Below are 16,785 nucleotides of genomic sequence, written 5' to 3'. Positions count from 1 at the left end.
GCCAAAAAATTTTGTTTTTCACGTACCTACGCCTTCTGGAAGGCAAAAATAAAAAGCAAGTGTGTGTACGCGCGCGCGCGCGCGCGTGTGTGTGTCAAAGTACGACATTGTTCTCTGTGAGAGCGATGATTCTTAATTTATTATGCGACGCGATCATCCGTGCGCGCGAGTGTATTGTACACAATGCCCTGTCTGGAAGGAAGGTGAACCGCGCGAAGTCTAAAGGACGAGACCGTGATTCAAAAGTGGATTCATCGACCTCTCACGTCTACTCCCACACGAAATATATCCATGGTCGTGGCGCGACGACGTCACGCGCCTTCGACGAGGAGTCATCGGGCTTTGCCAAGGTACCCATCCCTAACTGTCGATGATCACACACGAATGATAAAGAGATATATTTTTCCTCAAATCGCTTCGTCAGTTATCAGCCAAAAGCGATTATTATTTGATTACGGGTTTGTTCGCGGAAACAATATTGTCGAATGCACGCGCGCGATTCGGTTATCGATTTGGCGGTGAACAACAAATTTATTTATTTCTTTTCTCGCTCAGGTGGAGTGACGATGTTCCGTCGAAATCGAAAAGCGAGTCACTTGACCTTACGCTAATAGATATATTGTATAATATACGTGTGTTTTATCGTGTCTCTTCATTAGATTAATGCGCGAAGATTAAAGATACTAATAATTAATTGCTTCGACGCGATTAGGTTTTATACTTGAAACACGCTCGAGAAGCGACATTCCCGAATCGGTAATTTTCCACACGTGTGGAAAATATTGTTTCGCCGGAGTTCTGCCACTACGAAACGGTCTTCGTCATATATTGTGGAATGTGTGTCATCTCCTACACCGCGCGCGTCACTCTGTCTTCCAAACGCGCGCGTATACTTTATGAATTGTTTATCTTCTCATTGAAGATTATGATTTCTACGAATAAACGTGTGTGCATTCTTCTACTCCGATAATTAATCTGTCAGCCAACGTGCGACCGTCGTGGCCGTAATTCCGAGAGAAATCCACCACCACACGCGCGCGCTCTCTCGTTCTTTTGTTTGTTTGTTTTTCTTTTTTTTTTTTAGATATGTTTGCAAAAAAATTGCAGAAAGAATATTACATATTTCTGTTGTTTTCGGGCATTCCAGCCACGTTTTTCAATCGGTAACATGCGTATCTCTTTCAAGATCGATATCTCGATTACGAATGTCAAACTGTCAAAATGACATGATTTATTGCCGAGATTTTATTTAAAAAAAAATATCGATTTTTTTTTTAACTCTTTGTTTCTTTAACTCTTTCTTTCTCACGACGAGTTTGTGGAAAAAGAAAACGTTTGGTTTTTGCACGAGACAATAACGCCGCGAAAAAATTCAATAATTAATTTAACGTGTAATTTATACACGGTCGTGTGTGAGAGCGTCTTAATCTCTGATGTAATTTATATGTACAACAATTTATCAACACTTGTGTGTAAGATACAATCGGGTGTCGAATTTGTCCGCACACGTGAAAGACTTTTTTTCGCGGAATATGAAAAAAGATAAGGCTTTTGATATCTCTCTACTCTTTGCTAGACAAACTTTACAAACTTGCAAAGACTATAAATGAGGGACGCCATAAAAAAAAAAAAAAAATTACCTTAATTGGTCACGTAACACATAGATGTTTTTTACGTTATCACATCAAATAGTGCCGCGGGAAGATAAAAATTTGTGTGATTACATCGTTCAATAAATAAGATACGCATCGATTTTATATTTTGTATTTGGTGCACAGGAGCAAATACTTCGGTGAAACGTTTTTATCTTGGAAATTTTTTTATAATGACGCGTGTCGATTTTTCGAGTTTTTTTAAAAGTTTGCAACTAGTGGAATGGATTTGTTTTTTGTTTTTGTTTTTTTTTTTTAATGCAAATACCAGATATTTCTATCTCTTGTCGAATACATACATACATCACAAAATCGAGATCTCGACCCATTACGTAAGTCATAAAATTTATTTGAGCGTGCGCCGGACAAAAGAATGAAAGAAAAGAGAAACGGAATAAATTAAACTGGTTATAATCCATTGACATATTTGCGAAGTGAATAAATTACATTATCGTACACGTGTAAATATTTACAAATCGCAAAAGAGGATAATAAATAGAAACGCGGAGCTCTCTTTCAAATTTTCAAGAAAAAAAAATTCGCAATAAATCAATCACATTGCGTCAATTTATTGATCAGCTCGATTGAGCGGAGATTATTTTCGATCGCGATTATTTGGCGTATCGCCGAAGGTTCTTCTCGATTGGATTTCTCTGCATTATCGTCTTCTTGAAAATAATCTCTTTTTATCTTCGTAAAAAAATACTTAATCTTTGAATTTAAACAAACATCATTGTTAAACATTTGGTGATAAAATCAAGAGAATTGCTCAAAATCAATATATTGTTCTTCGTTCGCGTTTGTACGATGACCTCGTTTATATATGTATATGTATTTTTTTACATTGCCAATCGTTTTTTCAACTTTCTCTCTCTCTCTCTCTCTCTCTCTCTCGTAGATTAGATCGAGATAAAGCTGATTGAAACAATACATTGCGTTAAAAGATCAGACGAGCGCGTCGTAAGACTCCTCGTCAACTTGCGCATCACCCGTCCCGTATATACACACAAGGACTACCTGTGCCCTCGCACTTATCCTCATCGAGCGCACACGGAGAATGCAGACGGAACGAGAGGAGTCGTGTCCGTCGCCTTTGACTCGGCGAAGACGTGTTTCGCCTTCACCTCGGATGCAGAATCCCGAAATGTCATCGTCGCCGGATTATGTGCCGGTGATCATCCATCTCCGACACGAGGGAGCTCCGAAACGAGGAAGCGTCATCGAATAGAAGAACGCTCGCGCGTCCGGTTTGCCGTGTCCGGAACCGTCCGGTAACCGAAACGATACGAAACGGTAGCAGGCGAGCGCGAGTCGCACATGCCGCGATGCTATATAAATAATACTTGGCGCGCTAACTCAGATCAGTCTACTTGCGGCGGCCGTACACCTACCTTGCCGTGACGACACGACAATGCAACGTACCTTCAGAGATTAAAAGCGAGCCATTTTCTTCTCCCTTTTCTCAACTTATATTGTTTTTTTTTTTTTATCTTTATCTTTTTTTTTTTTTTATCTCGAGATTTCACACCTGTTCGCAAATTTCTCTATCTCTCTCTCTCGCGTTTTCCCGAGCCACTCTCAGCGTCGCGACGACAGGACCCTCGTCTCGTCTGGTGATCCGATCGGTGCTCCTCCTTCTCCAAGATGTCGCACGTCAATTTGGGATTTACGTCGAGCACGGTAAGTGAAGATAATGTGAATTAGACACACGTGTCGATATCTAAATGTATTTATTAACAACCAAGAAGCGATGAATGTGTTTACACACATCGCGGGAAGATAAGTCAGTGTTCGAACGTCTGATTTTCCGACGCGCACACGTGACATGATCTACTTTCACCGTGAATTAATTTTCGCGAATCTTCCTTCGATATTGGTTTTTTTTTTTTTCTTTACGAATGACAAGGTGTTGATGTTCTCAGTTGAATTATCAGAAAAAGAAAAACACGCGTCCTTCTCGCGGTTTCTCGCGAGATTACGTGTTGTTCCAGGAAGTAATGCAATATTTATAAGATTTTTCTCTTTCTCGATTAAAACACCTCGCGAAACACCTGCTACGCCTTGACACGGAAAAGTCCACGGTAAATGTCGCGAGGGACGAAGAGGGGGAGGGGGAGAGGAAGTCACGCGGGGGGAAAAGGCAAAACTCTGACTTAGCGGAAAACGAACGCTCGAATAGCTTTACTTTATTCGCGATTATCCTTAATGAGTTTATTTTATGAAACGTGAAAACAACACACTTTCACGGCGCAAAGGTTTTAACCTTTCGCGGTTATCAGAAACCTCTGGCTTCTCTTTCTTTTTGCGGCGTTCCGCAATTGTAAACCGGACTAATGCGTCGGCCTTGTGCGTTCGCGGCGCGTTTCGAAAGAAAATTCAGTCTTTTTTTTTTTTTCGAGCGAACTGCGCCGATATTCAAACGGCAGAAGCTTGAAAAACGACGTTATCGTTACCTCACTTTTGATTATGCGAGAGAGAAACCGATATCGCGGAATTACAATTGCAAAATGTGCAATTGTCGAACGCACATGCAGATGTGAAAGAAAAGAATCGCAGATGGTGAGACATTTTTATATATTTCTGTCTCTCTCGCGCGCGCGCGCGCGAGCGAAATGTGTGTTCTCTCACCTTTCCGCGAAAGACTCATTGATTTTCGCGCGTTATCATTTATTTTTCTTATTTTTTTTCCGCTCGCGTTATCTCTCGGGATTCAATTCGCGAATCATTACGCGTTAATTAAACCGTATCGATGAAAAACGCGTTCGCTCAAAACGGAATTGAAAGTGTGTCTCTAAATCGCGCGGGACCGAGTATATATATCGCGTCTTTTTTTAATAACCCGCGGGGGATCGATTACGAGACAGGATAATAATAAAGCGGAATGTAACTGTTGCGCGCACGTGATATTTTCGACGGCTTAGCGGATTGCGCGACAGTTCGATCATGAGAATGGAAAGTTCGATCGCGTCGATTTATTGCGGGCGAGAACGAGAGAGCTCCTCTTGCGCGCTCACACCCGAAGGACAACATTGTTTTCTCGTGTTTCGCGATTGCTCGCGACCACGTGCGGCGCGATTGTCTGTTCTGTTTTTTTTTTGTTCGCTCAATACGCACAATAATTGGCGATCGAAGCTGTGTGCGTTGCACAACCAAGAAAATATAGATAAACGGACCGGTAGCCGTTGATTGACGTGCGTTCACGAGTCGCGACTCGGCTTTTGCGAAATGTCCTTCTCCGGAGACTTTTCCCGCGCTCTTTTTTCTCGATCTCCGCTTTTTTTTTTTTTTTTTTCCCCGGACCACCTCGCTCGCGAAGGCGAGGCCGGGCGCGATTCCGGACCTTCAAGCACGTGCACGATTTGCGCGAAAGCGTCCGAATATTGTCAAAGCGGTTTTGCGAGCGCGCTGTTTCCCTTGCGGTATTAGACTTTTTAACGACCTTGCCGAGTGCTTGACTTTCTCTCGGAATGTAATTTAAGAAAGAAAAAAGACTGTTGCGGAAACGTTCTGATATCGAATGCCAACGGATCTTGGCGAGCTTGACGTGAATTTAACTATAAATTTGTAATGTATCGCGGATAAAACATTACATTGAGATGAGAGCAAATATGTGAATTTGTTATTTTCCGTTTTTTTAGATTTTGCAATCTAATTTGTGATGATCTGATTTCATTTTGTTTGTTTTGATGTTAAACTGCTGAAGGAAAATTTGGTTTCCTCCAAACGAATTAAATTCTCATAAAAATATTTTTTGATCTTTGATATATTTAATAAGTACTTAAACAATATTGATATATTTGATATATTTAATGAATAAAAATAAAAACGTTGACGAGCACAAAATGTAGCGACACGCGCGGTGTTCGTGATTCGACACGTCTTTCCTCACGTTGGAGAACGGACCGGGCATGTGCACCTATCGTATCTCTCAGTTAAATGCAATGTGGATGTAATGCATTACGTTCCGTTATCTCTTTTAAATCGTTTAGATTAAAAAATAACGCGTCGCCCTGTCGCCGGTGCAGCGCGCGTGTCTAATGACTAAACACGCACGTCTCTGCATTGGATTTTTCGGCGCCTCTTCTATCTGAAATTCCGTCTCGTGATCCCGCGTCATAAACAGAACAGTCAATTTTTCCGCTTATCTCGCGGATTGGTAGTAAGACCGCAAATTAAGCACGAGTTTCTCTTTCAAGCAATAACATTATCTGACATTAATGACTGCTCAATCCCGTGTCGTTACGGATCTCCGTCGTGATGTCGATTTCGTCGCGTAATTTACCGGTTTTCAGAGAGGAACTCATCATCCTCTGATAACAACAATATCTCGCGCGCAGATTATTTACGCTAATACCCACTACTCGAAAATATCTCGATAACGCGACGAGATACGCAGATGTGTGATTTGTAATATAGACACAAGCGAGAGAGAGGAGAGAATCTTCCTACCTTCAGACGTCGAACTCGCCGTGTTGTAACATCGAATACATAACGGCGCGCGAAATAAATCAAAAGATAGCAAAAAACACACACGCGCGCGCACACACATACACATACGTGAGAAGAATTATCGGCGCAATTCAGGTATATCTCGCGAAATTCTGCCGGGATTACCGGTTATATCTCGATCGAAGCGGCTTGTGTAATGGGAACGAATATTAAAAACACGGCGGACTTAATCGATGATCGAGACGCGCACGTAACAGATCTATATTTCTCAAGATAATTAAGCGCGTAATTGTTTTGTTACTTCCATACGTATCGTGAAAATTCAAGATCGAACGATGCGAAAATGATCGATCGTTTGCGTAATATCGCGCGCGTAACGTTTTCGATCCGCGTGATCCACGCGTAATTTCGAAACTTTCTATACGGCGCGCGACTCCGGCGTCGATCAGGAGTTCATTATGCTCGCGGAAAAGAGCGTTTACACTCTCCGCGGAGCATAATGTCAAGAACGAAACGTGCCTGTGTGGGCACGTCGTTCGTTCGTTCGTTCGTTCGCTCGCGAGGAAGACGACGACGCGCGAATTCGAATCTCATCGGCGGTCGGGCGCGCACGCGTTTCCTCGCGTTGCGGAAATCCGCGCGAATTCTTTGATATCGGAATTCTTTGGAAACGCAGTTGCGCATCTGTGTCCGCGTTCCTTCCGCTTGCGTTCGCTTCTTCCGCCTCGATACGCTTGTGTATCCGCCGAACGTTATGACTCATGCGTGTGCACTGAATTCTTAGTTAGTCAGAGTCTGACTCTCTGACTTGTAAGATTATATCTGCGTATACGCGCGTAATAATAATGAGCTAGCTTTATTTTTTTTCCTAGGACGCGCGATAATATTGTTTACGTGTGTATGCAAACGGAAGAGAGAGAGAGAGAGAGAGAGATTGCTCGCGCGCGAAATGTGACGTGACGCGCAAATTACGTAAAACACACTTGGCGGACACACACACACACACCTGGTGCTTGTAGTTAGCGCAAAAATGTGACGCTTATAATTAATTATCTCGCGCGCGATGATTCATCCAAAAAGGAATTCGCGCGTCGAGTGACCAATTTGTTTTTGTTTTATCTTTCTTCTTACCGGGAAAACTGACAAAATTCCAAATAAGCCGCGATAAATCAACCGCGTTAGTCGCGCAATATGTATAATTTGTGTTAAATTCTAATAATAAATAATTTTACGCGGAAAAAGAAAAAGGAATCGCGCGGATGTGTCGCATGCAAATAATCTGCAGTCAGAAGCAATCCGTCGCGATCGAAAGCGACGCGAGATAAAGTGCGACGTCTCTCTCTCGAGTACTTCCGCGAGCTATTTTATGGAAAGGAACCGGGAGGGAAAAAAACGTTCGCGCGACGATCCGCGTCGAGGATCTGATGAATTCCAGGGAGAACGGGATGGAGAGAAAACGTCGGTGCGTTGTTGACTGGAAAAACAGACATTATTACGTAAAAGTTTAAAGACCCGATTCGAGAGAGAGAGAGAGAGAGAAGAGAATTAAAAGACCTCGTGGAATCAGATACGCGAATCAAACGTAAACTGTGCGCAGCGGCACTATTATTATTTTTAAATCTTCACAATCGCGATATTTTTGTAAACGCGACAACAACAAAAAAACCGACGCTTTGTTTGTCGGTGTGTTGCGAAACTCTCGGTTTAGCGCGCTATTTAAGTAATTAACACGTTCAGCGGAGCGTGCGCGCCCGTTCTTATCGTGAAATTCCGTTGAAAAATTCCGTAATATTCCATTGGTCTTTTCTATAGCACACTTAGAACTTCGTCATCTGAAAATTTCTGACTGATAACGACGAGCGGAAACTTATCTTATTAGTCATTCTTATTGAGGGCCGTGTCAGCTAATTCGCTACGATTTCCATCTTTTTTTCGAAATACACAAATTCTAACAATTCATTGAGATAATTATCGTCGATCGATCGAGATCAATAACAGGCCTAGACACACGGCGCGCGTTAATAGAAGATCAGACGGTAGTTGAGAACGAGTGTGTATAAGAGTTAAATACAAACACTCGTTCGGAAATTCGGATGCTTCTCGGATTCCCGATACGGGAAAGATACGGAATTCCGCGCGCGCTATCAGAAACAAACAGATACGCGGGGCAAAAATTGATTCGAGATGAAGAAATTTTTTTGTTTTAATTCCGTCGCGTGGAAAATAAAAGAGCGAATAAACAGATGTGTGGATAAAAAAATATCTGCGAGAAAACAGGATCGTTCGCATTTCACTTGTCGAATTAACGTTTGCGCAAATAAATTCGCTCGTACGATCTATTAATCATTAATCGACGCGCTCTCTCGCATGTGTGACACACGTGCGCGCGCGCGCGCGTACATCCCGGCGAACAAAGAGGTATATTTGTAATCTTGATTAAATAACTTATCGCTACCGCTAATTGATATATACGACAAACGAGCGAAAGAAAGAAAAAAATACGAAAAGCACACTGACGATTGCGCGCGTGTTTACTGATCGAATTAACATCTTTAGCGGTCATTAGCAATGCACAAAGTATGTTACAAAGTAATTCCGCTCCTTCTCCTTCTCCTCCTTTCCGCAGCTGTGAATACATCGTCATTAACACACCCACGCATGACGCATTATTATTTACAAATTCGTTTTTGAAGAAACGAGGAAAAGGAAAACATTGCGAATGTGGGAAACAAGATAAGAGATGCTCTCTTTTTTTATTTGTGTAAAACGCGACAATAACATTCGGGAAAAACAGAGGGAGAAATTGTCGTTTTTGTTTGAAATTTGTTGCTTGTGTGTAAAATCATCAATGTAGATCATCTCTTTGCAAATTAATTTTATCTTTGTTCCATTTGCATAAGATGTGAATATATAAAATTCAGGAAAAAAACAGAGAAATTACATCACGCTTGTATTTTTGACGGAAGAGAACCTGGTGTTTATGTAAAATCAAAAGTAGATTTTCTCTCTTAAAAATTATTATCAATTTTGTTTTTTCGATCTCGAGTATACTTCTTATTGCAAATTTGCTTTTCTTCTTGCGCAATTGAAACGTGTTTTCTGTTGCGCAAAGAAAACATGTATTATCAGAAATTATACAAATAAAGACGCGAAGAAATCGCGCGTCGATCCGCCGCGCACGGCGGAAAATTCCTCGCTGCAATCCAATATTTATACCAGACATTTGTATATTTTTTCTACTAACTGATAAAACACCTCGTAACGTATGGCTATTAAAAACGTTTCAAGTAACCGCGGGAATCTTCCACGCTATATGTACGTGATCATTATATATTACCGTATATATAAATATCACGCGTGTAGTTAACGACACGCATCTCATTATTCCGGTGTGGGCGTAATCTTTTGCTTTGAAGGACAAATTAAACGGTCGTATCCGCGCATTATGCAATTTGTGCTTTTGCACAAATGTGACGCTTGAAAATTTCCCGTACGTATTCTCGTGTTGCAAACTCAATCGCACGCGAAAAAGGAATCTTTTCGAGGAATTTACACGCGCGGAAACCGAGATTTTCGCGTTTGATTTCCTACGTTATTTATGCATGTGAGACCGGCACGCAATCGTCAAGTCGACAGTCTCGAATCTGCGGATCTTCTTATTTACCTGATTGCACTTAAATTGCGCGAAAGATTAAACATTCATGCGACTCGTATCTCCGATCGCTGAACAAGATTCTATTTATTTCAACGGAGAGAAAAAGAGAGAGAGAGAGAGAGAGATAGAAGAAGATATACAAGTGTATGTATAGCGATTACACGAATGTGCTAATATGTTGGACAATCGACCGCGCCGATCCAATTGTCACAGACGGAAAAAGCCGCGGGCAACGAAACTTATCCGTTGCTACACATCTACGCAATCGCTCGTGTATTTTCGCGCAACAGCGTGGAAAATATCAGCGCGGAATAATTTACTCCTGAGCAATTTTTTTGTTTTTACAATGCGCATTCGTGCGTTTGTTGTTGTTAATCTCACGTCAAAATTTCCCGTTGACGATCTCTCTTGTTGTTTTCTTGAATTACTTCAAGTTTCTTCTGCGTTTTGTTGCAGGACGTTCTGCAGGACGCGAAAAAGTCTTCCTCATCCAAGGAATACAACAATGGGTGAGAGAACGATTTACATTTAGATGTCGAATAAAACAAAAAAATAAAAAAAAAGCTTGAATCTCGCCGCTGACAGAAGGTGTGTATTTTGCAGTTACCAATCGAGCGAAAAACAACACAACAACGTTTACGTTTTGGAGCTCGAGGAAAAGAAGAAAAGCGCGTCCGAACAGGAATACGATCCGTACAAGTACAGGAAAGTGGAGCATCCAACCACGTAAGTGGTTCAAGCAAATAACACCTTTAATTGCGTGTTAGATAATTTGTACGATAAAAGTTATTTTGAAACGACTTTTGAAAGTGAAACAAAAATATAAGAGACAGCGAGCGACGACGATGATGTTTTTCCTATTTTATTACCTTGTTGATAAGACTTTGACGATTACTAGTTACGCAGAAATCATAAAGTCTTTAATTAGTAAACAACGAGACTTGATTTTGGCACGTTGTTAGAACGCAATTGTTCAATCGGCGTTCATTGACGAGCGTTTGATTTGCTTCGAAGAAGAGCTTAATCGAAGCGAAGAAGCGACAGACAAAGAAGAACTTCTCTGCCGGTTGTGAAGTAACAATTATGCGCGCTTACGTAACGCGTCGCGATGCTTTCTTCGCATGTAAAACGACATTTGATCGTTCACCGCGCGTTTTATGCTAAGTAGCCTTTTAACTCAATAATCAAGTCAAAAGACTTCCTCAAGTATCTTTCTCGTGAAAATGTTCGCAATGACACACACGCGCGCGCGCGCGAGATTATTGCAATTGATGTATAAATTATTATATAATTAAACAATTTTCACCAATTCTTCTACAATTATTGACTGTATCTAGATTATTAATTAAGTTAATTATTTATTTATTTAGTAATTCTGATAATAATGAAAATAAAAAATCTGATAAAAATAACAAATTTGTAAAATACGTTGTCTCTTTATAATTTACAAATATACTGTCCTCTGTGTCTAATTAAAAATAACCTTGCGTACTTTCGACTTTGGACATTTACCGATTGTCAATGTCCAACGCTCGAGACAGAAAAAAAGTAATAAACATTCGGTTTCCGGTGGATTTTTCAGGGACGCGGAAACGATGCTGCATCTACTGAAGGGCAGTTTGGGCACCGGAATCCTCGCTATGCCGAAGGCGTTCTATCACGCCGGATACGCGATCGGCCTGATAGCCACGATCATCATAGGTCTTCTGTGTACATATTGTATGCGTATCCTCGTTCAGTCCGAGTACGAGTTGTGCAAGAGAAAGAGGGTGCCGTCCATGACGTATCCGGCGACCGCGGAAGCGGCGCTGCTCGAAGGACCAGCGTTCTTGAGATCATTTTCAAAAACTTCCATGTGAGCTGATGAACTTTATTTCTACTTACAGTTTCTACACTATTGCTTATTTAGAGTCGCACTTGTTTTACAACAAATTAACCGTTTCTCTTCACAGACACGTGATAAACATCTTCCTGCTAATATATCAGATGGGCTCTTGCTGCGTCTACATCGTCTTCATTTCTAGGAATCTGCAATTGGTGAGTGTTTCCGCCTGGGTGACAATTATTTTTTACTTTGTTCGCAAATGCGCGTTCCCGCGTGACGTGACACGTCACAAGTTTTCAATGTTAACATGCGCTTCCATTATTGAAATGTAATTGCGAGCGTTACTCATCTATAATTTGCACGCGCAATGTCAACGAGAAATCGAACAATCAAATGGAAACACGATTTCTTACTGAGAACGTGTTTCAATTGTTTTTAAAAACAATAATTCGAAATATCGGAAATAAAATCGCGGAAATAATTCGAAATATCGAAAATAAAAAAAAAAAATATCTAATGTGTATAAATGACGAAAATTTATATTTTACTCTTGCGGATAATATTATTGTATTTAAAATAAAATATATCGCGTACTTCGGATATTTCAGCACGTAATTTTGCTGTTACAACCGTACATTGTCGAGAGTTTTTCCCCTTACAATCGATAAAATCATCGATCGTTTTATTAGCTCGAATTTTTCTCTCGCCACCGCCAATCAACTCGATATATATCGCGCATATCTACCTAAGGATCGCGTAGGTAGGTAGAAAAGGGAATAATCTGGGTCAGGGAAATATGCTGCGCGAATACGCGAGTAGACAGTCGCTGTGTAATTAATGCGCGTGCGGTTGAGTCAAGGTAATTTGTACCTAACACAGGCGATCCGGTCATCGACATTTTCAACGACGATGTCACGGCAACGAGATTGAGAGATCAGCGAGAAATACACCGCGTTCTCACGCGAGTCCCGAGTACATTTCCCGCGCGATTTAATCCGCGTTCGAATTTCTTCTATAATCGAAAATTCCACTTCGATACTTCTTACGTCAGAGATCGAAGCGGCGCACACGTGCGTAATGATTTATTATGGAATTTCGCTGTCTCGCCCCGTGGTCGGGAAATCGCACGTAGAGCAGAACAGAATATCTTATCGCGATAGGATCAAGTGGAAGTAAGAGTCGCATGCAAGCGTTAATTTAAGTGCTATTCATATATAAGAGCCGATCGCAATTAGTTTTTGCTTCTCGCGGCTGATCGTTAACTTTTTTTTTTTTTTTAACACAACGCGCAATTTACGATTCAAATAATATCGTTTGCAAAACTGCGTGTAAAAAAAGTACACACGTGTTTTTAATACATAGTGAATTTAATTTTACATTTGTAATCAATGTTGGTCGTAAAAAACTCAGCTTACAAAATATTACCGAACTTGAAAAAAGAAAACAAACTCGACGTATGTTTTTAATTAACTGCGATCGATGTGTAAAATCGCGCTTTGTGTGGATGACGCTTTAATCGTGACTTAGAAGGCGTTGCGTAGTACGCAATGTAATAGATAGTTAACTATCGTTACGACATGTGTTATTATGGCAAGTAAGTAGTGTGTGTAGATGTGCAACGCGTATGTTCACGTAAACCCGAACCGCGTATCGCCTATGCGCTCGTAGGAACGAACGCGCCTCGACTTCAGGGTCGGATGCGACGTGAACGTCCACAAATTTGATACCTCAGCGCGCATCACTTACGAAGTTAGTGACGCGTTAAGTTTTCATTTGTTCGAAACAAATTGAAATGGAGAAACTCTGAAAATCTAGAGACAGGAAAAAATATTGTTTTTTTTGTAGTTTTAAATAAAAGTCACTACATGAACTACCACATGAAAATATTGCGCGTGTAGTAAATGTTCTTCGCGATTTACAACGTACACAAAATATTACGTAACAGAAGAGATGTCGAAAGAAACGAATGAAGTTACGCGTGAGTGATGCGCGAAAGAAATTACGAGCGGGCGTAAATAACAAAAAAAGTAAACGTAACGTGTCAAGAAATCTCGTTTCGTCAAGCAACGCGAATGTTAGAAAATTTAATTTAATCTTTCATTTGTTTATTAATTTAATGAACAAATCTAACGACACGATGTAATCACGCTCGTGTGTACAAACCGATAATTCAAGGGTGCGTTTAATTGATCTCGCACGTCAGCAGCAACTCATGTAAACGTTTGTTTTACGTAAGATATTCGACGGCTGTTAATGATAGGACGTTAAACGACAATAACGCACCTATTTCCTGCTGCCCTTGGGATCGCATCGTAAGAATGGCAATTGGAATCGCATCACTACACGCTACGTTAATCGTCGTGTGCGAATTTCGCGCGTGTTTCGATCAGATGCGGAATTTACGTTACGTTTTTTTTCTTTTTTTGCGTTGTCGATTACGCAAATTATCAATCTGAGAAGCAACGACGCGTTCTGGACTATTTCTTCCGTTTTTACTCATGTTCACGTTTATTTGGAATCAATTGTGAAAAATTATGCGAAATTCGTCATTTTGGACAAAAAAAAAAAAAAAAAACAAAAAAACTTCTCTGTACAAATCCGTTCCGAGAGAAGCGAATTTTCCAAACGAACGAAATTCCGAATGAATGAGGAAGATGAGCGAAAAATGTAATGTCGTCCGTGCGTCGTTATGTTTTCAGATGCACTGAACTAGTAGTACGCGCGGTGCGAATACGCGCACGTGCAAAAGAAGACGACCTTTCGCAAAAAAAAAATCGACGACGAAAAGAGTTTTCTCGTTCGAGGACGCGAACGTGACGAGATCGGGATCGATCATTGGCGAGAAAGAAAAAAAAACAAACAAAAGAACACGGTAGGTATAGATGACTCGAGAAATCTAGCACGCGCGATTTGATTACGAATTCAATGTCACGTGTGGATGCGAGATATAGAAGTGCCTTCGATCGTACGATTTTTCCTTCCGACGCGTTACGTGCGTGTTTAACGATTCGAATCGTATCGAACGGTATCTGCCACACGTGTCCTTACGAGAATCGAAAGGAAGAGATTCCGCGGAAGAGATCCGCTCGCGAATAATAATCCCGTATTTCTCCTTGCTTCTTCCAGGGACTCAGCAAGTTCGTTGATATGGAGCTGGAAAAGTACATGGCGATCATTCTGGTACCCCTGATCCTCGTTAATTACATCAGGAATCTGAAATTCCTGGCACCGTTCTCGACCCTCGCAAACGCTATCATGTTCACCGGCTTTGCCATTATACTCTACTACATCTTCAAGGACCCGTTGTCGTTCAAGGACCGCGTTACCGTCGGGGAGATACAAACTTTTCCGCTTTTCTTCGGCACCGTTTTGTTCGCTCTCGAATCCATCGGCGTGGTAAGCGATCGAAATTGGAATTTTTTCACATACAGAAAGACGGGGTTTACAGATTCGAAATAAAAATGAGAATATAAAAAGAAGAGATATATTTAATATTTGCGCGTGTGTCTGCTTTGTTTTGTTGAAAGATTATGCCGCTGGAAAACGAGATGAAGACGCCCAGATCCTTCGTGAAACCCTGCGGCGTGCTCAATTTCTCGATGAGCATCATCGTCACGCTTTATGCCGCCATAGGTTTCTTCGGCTACATACGTTACGGCAGCAAAATCGAAGGCAGCATCACCCTCAACCTGCCCGATGAGGATCTCGGCATAGCGGTGCAAATACTATTGGCGATCGCCATCTTCTTCACGCATCCCATTCAATGTTACGTCGCCATCGATATAATGTGGAACGAGTACATCGGTCCGCATCTCGAGAAGTACAGCTTCAAGCTGGCCTGGGAATACGTCGTCAGAACTATCATCATTTTGATCACTTGTAAGTTGATTTCTTCATATATCTCATTTTTTATCTCATTCGCAGTTCTCGCGTAATTAAACCGAAAACTTTCGAATCTGCAAAATCTGATCAAAAGCGTCGGTGCGAATCTGAAGATCGAGTCCTACCAACATCTTTGAATTTTTTTTTCGATCTCTTTTAATCGCGTTCTATATCGTAACGTGATCCCGTGTCCAGTTTCGCTTATTTGTCACATAAAAAGAATTTAAACGATCTCAATTGCGATTCTGTTTTCAGTTGCGCTGGCAATCTCAATTCCGGAACTGGATCTCTTCATATCGCTGTTCGGCGCGTTGTGTCTATCGGCTTTGGGGCTGGCCTTCCCGGCGATCATACAACTGTGCACGTTCTGGCGAGTGATGGGACACACCGAGAAGATGCTCATGCTGGCGAAGAACACGTGTCTGATACTGATCGGCGCGCTGGGCCTGATCGTGGGCACCTACACGAGTCTGAGCGAGATCATCAAGAAGTTCTCGTGAGAATCGCGCAACGACGTTAAAGACCAGATTCGAGATCGCCGAGCGAGAGAGAGAGAGAGAGAGAGAGTGAGAGGGAGAAAGAAAGAGAGACGAAAGGAGAGAAGGAAAGTGAAAAGAGCGGGAGAATCCGCAGTCGTTTCTTCGACGCGAGAAACGACGACAATGTGATACAAGTAGTTAAAGTTGATCATTGCTAAAAGTAAGTGTACCTAAAAATAAAAGAGCGCATTTAGAGGCTTCGGAGTGGTCCGGAGGGGGACCGAAATAAAACGTTTTAAACTTCGTACGGCTCGTCGATCGCGCACTTCGGTCTTCGATACGTCGGCGACGCGGGATGAAGCTCCCAAGTGCGCGGCAAAGTTATTTCTTTTTTTGTTTATTTTTATTAATGCGCACAAGTGAAGATGTCGATACATGGACCGTGCAACGACGTGGTGACGCCTGGCGCGTCAGTCACGTAAAAAAAAAAAAACAAAAAAAAACAAAAACAAAAGAACAAACGTATGTTGTGTATGTAAAAAGTAATTTTAATTTTATTAAAAATAAAAATTGTTTTATTTTTCAAATTGTTTTATTTTTCATACTGCCACATTCCTTTGATTCTCCTTAAAAAAAAAAAAAAAAAAAAAAAAAACAATCAGTAATTTCGGGCGATCACCGAATTGCGTTTGAAGTCATCAGTAAAAAATTGTTTCACCGTGCATTCTTGACCGTACCGTTTGGTTTTAATATTTTACCGCGATAAGGAGAAAGCCAAGAGAAATAGAGCGTTCGCGTGCGCACGACACACACATTTACTTAAGCGATGAGTCGTGTAAGAAC

The 16,785-nt window shown here is 41.3% G+C and overlaps 1 protein-coding gene across 1 annotated transcript; it reads left to right on the top strand.

Annotated features, from left to right (window-relative positions):
- Window positions 1-2,635: 2,635 nt before the first annotated feature.
- LOC109859805 (proton-coupled amino acid transporter-like protein CG1139) lies at window positions 2,636-16,030 on the top strand. The gene is made up of 8 exons (XM_020438383.1): window positions 2,636-3,332; window positions 10,213-10,265; window positions 10,360-10,482; window positions 11,339-11,611; window positions 11,709-11,793; window positions 14,708-14,977; window positions 15,109-15,460; window positions 15,719-16,030. Exons 1-8 carry the CDS (start codon window positions 3,297-3,299, stop codon window positions 15,961-15,963), a joined length of 1,437 nt encoding a protein of 478 aa, XP_020293972.1. The 5' UTR covers window positions 2,636-3,296; the 3' UTR covers window positions 15,964-16,030.
- Window positions 16,031-16,785: the final 755 nt, after the last annotated feature.

This window comes from Pseudomyrmex gracilis, unplaced genomic scaffold (assembly GCF_002006095.1).
Source record: "Pseudomyrmex gracilis isolate BER0280 unplaced genomic scaffold, ASM200609v1 scaffold_7, whole genome shotgun sequence".
NCBI lineage: Eukaryota > Metazoa > Arthropoda > Insecta > Hymenoptera > Formicidae > Pseudomyrmex > Pseudomyrmex gracilis.
Note: the sequence above shows the minus strand (reverse complement) of the source record. Positions and strands in the feature narration are given on the sequence as shown.

Excerpts from the sequence above, each read along its gene's own strand:
- LOC109859805 (XM_020438383.1), top strand. The coding sequence starts at position 3,297 with ATGTCGCACGTCAATTTGGGATTTACGTCGAGCACG. Across the intron at positions 11,794-14,707 it reads TTTCTAGGAATCTGCAATTG|GGACTCAGCAAGTTCGTTGA; the intron begins GTGAGTGTTTCC and ends TGCTTCTTCCAG. Across the intron at positions 14,978-15,108 it reads CTCTCGAATCCATCGGCGTG|ATTATGCCGCTGGAAAACGA; the intron begins GTAAGCGATCGA and ends TTTTGTTGAAAG.